Here is a 7,309-nt window from a genome sequence, read left to right as displayed (position 1 = left end):
GGTCAGGTCTGGAGTAAAACTCAGTGTTAAGGTTACCTATAGGAAAGGGAGCAAACCTAGAGAGAACAAACTTGTGAGTTACAAATAGAAGGGCTATGGGAGTGTTACTTATGGGTGTACTGGGGGAGAGGGTGGAGGAAAGTAGCCTAGGTAAAATTCTCTGTACACCCTAGGCAGTTTTTTTCTACCCAGGGGTCAGATGGCACAACCTGAGGGCTGAGGAGTTCACCCCGGGGGGCTGAAGATGGCTCGCCCTGAGCCAAGGGCTGAACTCTCCCCAAGGGCCAAATAGCCCACTCTGAGGGCTGGACAGCATCCCCCGAGGGCCGGGAGACATGCCCTAGGGGCTGGCTGGCACACTCCCCCATCAAGGTCCCCCCCTCCACGTCCGGACCCTGCCCCTGACCAAAGACCATGTGGCCAGGGACAGCATCCCCAATTCCAGCACCACTACCTTTATCCTCCCCCTCCAATAAGTGGTCAAACTGTAATTTGAAGTAGGTGTCACTGCCCTCCCCCCTTATAAATGGAGAAAGGAACCTGAGATTGGTGAACAAACCCCCTCCAAGGTCTAAACAGTTCTTGGCAGTGGCAGTCAATAGATCAGAAGATGTGGTCTTAGGCATGCTGCCACTGTTAAGTGTCCTCGTAGACAGCTCACAGTGACTTTCATCAATCCATTGTATTGGTGATCTTCCTCTCTGATCTGCCCAAGGAAACCTGGACCTGCTACTGCATCTAATGCTGCCGCCATCTTGGCTCCAAGAATTCTCCCCAGAACAAGTCCACTCTGTCAGCGGTGTGGCAGCTCCACTGCACTGGCCTCGGGGGGGGGGGTGTCCCCGGTGCCCACCATCCATCCCAGGTGAGGGGATCCCTGGGGTCTGGTGGTGGGAACCACCTCTGGAGCTGTGGTGGCGCAGACTCGGCAGAAGGGGGCTGGGAGCCGCAGGACTCACCCATTCCTCCCTGGGAATCCTTGATCTCCTGCTGTTGGCCCTTGATCTGCACCAAAGACCAGTCATCAACTATTTAACTGTTCAATTATCAATAAACAGAGGTCTGTAGAAGGCCGTGGTGGCCCTCCTCTATGTGGTCCGCTGCTCCCGCAGCTCGCCACATTGTCTCTGCCACCGCTGCCATCTTGCTCCCCCTTATTGGCACCTGGTCTGGTTTTAACTGTAGATCTTGTACTTCTCCAACAATTGTTTCTACAAATAAAATCGATCTGATTCCTGCGCAATCCATCAAGTGAGCTCCATCTATAATATTACTGTTTATGGGTGGTTGGTTGTGTTTTTTAAAAATGATATTTGTTATGAGTAAGTCATTGAGCACACAAAATTAAGGCATTTGAATTCTGGCCTCATTTATGTCACTAAGTCCATACTTTTTTACTACCATTTCATCCTCATTGTTTACAGCCTTTACGGTCCAGTCACCAATAATTAGTAATGAATCTTGACTGCATGTTGGATCAATTTCAGACTGCAAATGTTGGTGGAAGCCCTCAATTTCCTCCTATATGTTGTTGGTGCATGTATTTGAATAATAGTTGTACTGACAGGTCTTTCTAATATGTTTATGGATAGTATCTTATCACTCACAGCATTGTACTCAGGATAAATCTTGAAATTGCCTTTCTAACTATGAAAGTGGCATCTTTTTTCCTGGTTTTCATTCCCAGCATAGATCATGTGACTGTCCGATTCAAAGACATGCTTGTCTATCTCAGTTTACTGATGCCTAAAATATCAATCTTCATGTATTCCATTTCAGTTTTAACAACTTTCGTTTTTCTTGAATGCATATATGTACTTTTCATGTTCCAATTATTAGTGGTTGTTTGCAGCCATTTCTAGTCATTTTTTAGTGTTTTCCTAACTGGGCTTTACCTCTAATACTACCCACATTCTTCTGTTCATAGGGCTTTCGAAGGCCTATTGTTTCAGAATTGGATAGCCAATTCTTTTTCACAGCCAGTCTTAATTTAGAAGCTCTGTTGTAACCTCTTCACCATAGGTGACCCTTCTGGTTCCTGAGACACTGGTGGCACATTCCAGCATTAGAGAACCCCACAAGCTACACTGGGACATCAGACTGACAGACAAGTGCTGTACTAATAGGAACAAATAATATCCAAGCCTATATGCATTTAGGATATAAACTGGCAACCTTCAAATCATTCCCCAATAACTGAACTGAGAGATAGGTGTTATACCTCTAAAAGCAAACTGCAAAGACAACCAGGGATACAAATATCATGGCACAGAACAATGTTTTCAGCCACAGCAGAGGCCTATGGTGGTGCAGCAGGATGGGTGTATTGGCATAGATAGTGGTACAGCTGCATCTTTAGTGCTATTCCTAGCATGGGCTCAAGGACTGCCAGGACCTTGGGCCCAAAGCAGCCTGGCCTGGCCTCCTTGTCACCAGTGGACCTCTGCTTGGGTGCTGAGTACCTGCTGTGAGGCCACAGCTGTCCCCACTGATGCCTGCAGACCTCCTTCCTCTGGATCCCAGTGGGGCCTGTCCGGGCCTTGTCATTTACAGATGTGGATGACCTGCTGTGGGACCACTACTGCACCACGAATGCCTGCAGACTTCTGCCCCAGGCCTCTGGATCCTTGTGGGGGCTGGCCTGGACTCTCCATTGCCCGTGGACCTCTGCTCTGGTGCTCAAGACCCACCATGGAGCCTCAGCTGCCCTTGCTGAAGCCTGCAGATCTTTGCTCCATGTCTAGATCCTGGTGGGGCTCAGACAAACTATTTTGACAGGTCTCCTACTCGAAGAGCTCTAAAGTAATCTCTCAGTCTTTAGTCCACAGAAATGACCCTTTTGATTATGAAAGATTTTCTTTAACACTATAGCTGTTTAATTTTCTATGTTTAAGCCATACCCTCTCCCCACTTGAACAGTGTTAACACATTGAATTGATAGAACTTTATTCAAGTAAGAAAGCTGGTATTGATCCTAGCAAAAGTATTTGCATTAGGCTTTTTGAAGAACAAGATGTTTACTTGTCTGCCCATTACTATCTATTTTGGAGTCCAGCTTAAGAGTTCCTTATCTGAATCACATTCAAAGACAGAGAAGATAGATACAAAAGTGTTTGGTGTAAAATGACTTGCTTTGAGGGGTTGATTTTGTATGTGCTTCTGTTCCATGGCCAGTTTCTAGATTATGTCAAGAATAATTAAGCCTCATTTATCTGTTCAATCACAGATATGATCAGGAATGCTCTAAAAAAGCCATGATTTCTAGCATTGATTTCAGAATGTCTTCTCTTCATGTGCATCACAGATACGCTTAAAACGGAATGAAATTTTACTCTAAAGCTCTTTTTCCATGCCCTAAAGTCAAGGAAACTTCAGATTCCTAGGAATACATTCAAATAGGTAAACTTCAGTGAATTATGGTCAGGTCACTTTGAGAATTTAGAATGTGGTACTGGCAAGGATACATGGGACAAGATTTGGGATGTCACAGATTTAAAGCACATCTGTTTTGGACTCCTGATGGGAAATGATTCTCATTGCACTTTCAAAGAATCCATAACTGTAGCAATGATCTCAGAAGGCTCTTTGTCCACACTGACTTGGATGAAGATTTCTGGAGCTGATGGAGACTCCAGAGTATTGAACTGGGACAGTAGTAGCTCAGGGGGCATAAAGTGTCCTTCTCTTTTAAGTAAGCGTTGAGAAATGACCTCGAACGGCCCACTGAGATGGACCACGAAGAGCTTCACCTCAGGTGGCTTTTCTTCCTTGCCTGATTCCTTGCCTCGTATCAGGATGTCTCTGTACATTTTCTTCAGAGCTGAACAGGCTAGAACCACACAGTGTCCCGAGGCCACATCTCTGTATTTAAAAAAGGAGAAAAGACTTACAGAATGGAGACACTTGAAGTAATCTGTGCCAATGCTTGGGAGTCCCTGGGTGGTACAAAGTCCAATGCTTGCTGGGGAAAGCCAGCATCCACCTTGGGGCACTCTGAGGCCAGTGAGCCACTTCTCCACATCAGCCACCAGACACCCTGCTTCGGTGCACACAGGCCAGCTGGGGATCAGGGCTGACAACTGGTTTGGTTTCATGTCATTTCTAGGCTAAGGGCTCTAGTGTTACTTTTCTGACAGTCAAGTTGAAAAGGGCTTTGTAAGAGAATACGCCATCCCCTTTTCCTTATGACTCAGGGTGAAGTCTCTCTCAGGGAGGAGTGATAGGGAATGGCAAAGGACACACTGACAAAGAAGATTAATCAGAACTGGCTTTGACAAGCACTGTGGCATTTGGACAAGAACAAACTGGGAGGAGGGTAGAGAGAATAGTGCAACAATGAATGAGTGGAAACCCAAGATCTCTGTAAATGTTTATGAAAATTAATAAAATATAATTATAGAAAAGAAAGGAAGAGAAAAAAAAAAGAAAAGGGCTTTGCAGCTCTGTGGTGCAGTCTGTAGTGTGTTGTGCTCTAAACCAAAGGTTGTGTAGCTCTGATGGTTCAAATACACCTGCAGCTCCTCATGAAAAACACAGGCCGTCTCCTTCTATTAAGATTTACAGCCTTCAAAACCCAGCAGAGATTGGTACCAGCTGAAATTGATGGCAGAGAGGTCTTCTTAGGCACCAGGAGTTTCAGCTTTGAGTTAATGATCTTTCTCTAATGAACTGAGTAATCGAGGCAAGTTAAGAATCTCCTTGAGCATCCATTCATCATCTGTGAAGTGCTGGAAGGGACACACAGGGATGTGTGATGGGGCTGACCTGTTGTTGAGGACAGGGATATGGACTTGTCTCATCATGGGTGCTCACACCACAGACACGGCTGGTTCCAGTGCTCCTCCACAGCATGTGCAGGGACTTGAATTTCACTGCTGGCTTCTCCCGTTCTTACTTTAACCAAATGACACCCAGTACTATTGATTTTGAGGCTGTACACCGTTAAGGAGAGACAGTTCTCTTCTGTGGAGCAGCAGGTAGATGTGAACCACTTTGGTTAGCAGCACATGTAACAACACCACCAGAGCTCCTTCCTCTACAATAGACTCTGCAAACGGTGGTGGAAAAATCAGGGGAATTCACCAAATAGTGGAAAAGGTGTGTGGCCAGAGCAAGTCAAATATGAGATGTTTTCAGGGAACTTAGTCCCAAACCAGGCATGTCAGACCAGTAAGGGAGAACCCGAGTGGTCAAGGGCTCCCCAGGAAGTAAACCACAGCTCCCCATTTTCAGTGTTCCTCTCTCCTGGGCAGAAGGGCACTCATATAGAAACAAGTCTCTTTTGTTGCCATCAAATCAATTTATACTCATGGCAACTCCCTAGGTTTTTAAGACTAAAAATCTTTATGTGTGGATATGGCTTTGAATTCAAAACATCTCCAAAAACAGTCTACTGTACCCCTTGAAAGGGCTCCTTTCAAAATGTAAAGTGGGGTGGCTATCTAGCAGACCCTTCCCTTGAGGTCTAAGGCTTGTGAAGACGCTTGCTTCTGGTTTTAAGGTCAAGGCTTAGTAGAGAAGTAGTGGGTGGGATGTAATCAAAAAGAGTGCCCATGAGCCCTCCAGCTCTCCCCCAGGGCCACTGGCGAGGGCTTGTTAGTCTTGGTCTAGGGGACAACTCTATTAACTGGGACACATCAGCAGGAAGGATTAGCTGCTAGAAAAGGTGGTTCTGCCTGGTACTGGGTCAGCAAAAATGAAGAAACAGTAAGAATTGACACAAGAGTGGGAACAATGGCCTGAAAACACTAACAATCCTGGAGATGACACAATCAGGCAATGCTTGTTGCAGTTGTTTGCTGTCAAGTCAGAACCAACAGAACCAACTGACAGCTGATCCTCCAGTCGATTTCCAGAGGCAGGAAATCGCATGCCTTTGAGATTACAGCAGTAAAACTGCATGCCTTTGGGATTACAGCACAGATTCCTACCACCAAACCAGGTGCTCGTGAGTCAGAGCTGACTCATGACAACTCACGAGGTCTGGTCTGCGCTTTCCTAAGGATCTTGTTTCAATAATTTTATACAGTCTATATTGTATGAGGTTTACACAGTGTAACTTCATGTTATGGGATATCAAATCAGAGCTAGCTCACAGCTGGCCCTCCAGCGGGCTTTCAGAGACTGTAAGTTACAGGAGAGGATATTGCCCATCTTCCTCCAAGGAGAAGCTGGTGGATTTCAGTCCCATCACGTTGGCAGCACAATCCTTTACTTTTGTGTTCACAAGGTTTAACTCCTTTCCCTTGCCTTTATATGTTGCAGCCAGGAGTCAGGGTGAGGTCAAGGCCACATGTGCTGGAGGGGGTGCTGCTCACAGTCACAGCTGACCAGGGTGACCTGAAGACTTTTGAACAACCCCAAAAATGGCTGTCACAACCTAACAGTGAAAAAAAACCAACCTCCTGTATCACAACCTTCCCCTGGGTGTGGGGCTGCCATCACTCAGGGCTACCTCTCCAAGAGGCACTTTTCAGAGGCTGTAAATGGCAGAAAGGAGATCCATCTCCTGCCTCTGGAGCAGCTAGTCCAACTGCCTGCCTACTATGCCTCCAGAGCTCCCCATGGGAGCAAACAACAATCATTTATAATGGTGATGGCATAGGTAAACACCTTTCTCATCCCAAGTCTCACCTTTCATAATAACCTGAGTGGAAACAATACCCCCATTTTAAAGGTAAAGAGAACTGAGGCTTTTGAAGGTCAGGCTGCAGACCAAGATTCCCTGGGAGTATCTGGAGCCATGTAGCTGGTGACAGAAGTCTAACTAAACCACGAGTTGGTTACGGCTGACTGAAATCATGGTTGTGTATTACTAGAAGCAGGATGCACTCATTCTAGGATCCTTTATCATAGGTCACCTGCGATTCCAAGAAGGTATTTTGTCCTTGTGCTTTCCTGACGGCTTTTTCTCACTCAGTGGCCTATCGTGTCAAGGCCCAGGGCTCTCTTACCTTAGTAAAATGTCATGCAAGTTGCAGAGCCATGGAATCCTGTCCTGAAAGGAAAGCGAACATAGATGACCCTTCTAGGTATTGCTTGTATAGAGACAGGTTAAATTCCCAACTGTTAAGCTCCAGAGAAATGGTCTTGGCTTTAAGAGCAGATTATGCACAAGCAGTGGTGATCCAACCTCTTACATTACAATTCAGATGTCAATGGCTCTTTTTAAAAATAAAATTTGGTACCCTTATGATAAACATAATGCCCTAAAATATAATACTTTTAAACTATTATATTTTAGGGCACATTATGTTTATCATAAGAGTACGGAATGAGGGTTGCAGAGTGGATTATATTTGGGGTGGGG

The 7,309-nt window shown here is 45.6% G+C and overlaps 1 protein-coding gene across 1 annotated transcript in view; it reads right to left on the bottom strand.

The window, feature by feature from the left end:
* Nucleotides 1-3,533: 3,533 nt before the first annotated feature.
* The window catches only part of LOC102845149 (probable gluconokinase-like), a 27,178-nt gene continuing 23,402 nt past the window's right edge, over nucleotides 3,534-7,309 (bottom strand). The window contains exons 4-5 of the mRNA XM_006901949.1: nucleotides 6,954-6,997; nucleotides 3,534-3,861 (exon numbers count right to left, since the gene is read on the bottom strand). Coding sequence (XP_006902011.1) covers nucleotides 3,534-3,861; nucleotides 6,954-6,997 — 372 coding nt within the window. The remainder of the gene's footprint in view (nucleotides 3,862-6,953; nucleotides 6,998-7,309) is intronic.

The sequence above is a fragment of the Elephantulus edwardii genome, unplaced genomic scaffold (genome assembly GCF_000299155.1).
Source record: "Elephantulus edwardii isolate Elephantulus edwardi_28Jun2011 unplaced genomic scaffold, EleEdw1.0 scaffold00353, whole genome shotgun sequence".
NCBI lineage: Eukaryota > Metazoa > Chordata > Mammalia > Macroscelidea > Macroscelididae > Elephantulus > Elephantulus edwardii.
The sequence above is the reverse complement of the archived record's forward strand: the minus strand, read 5'-3'. Positions and strand labels throughout refer to the sequence as shown.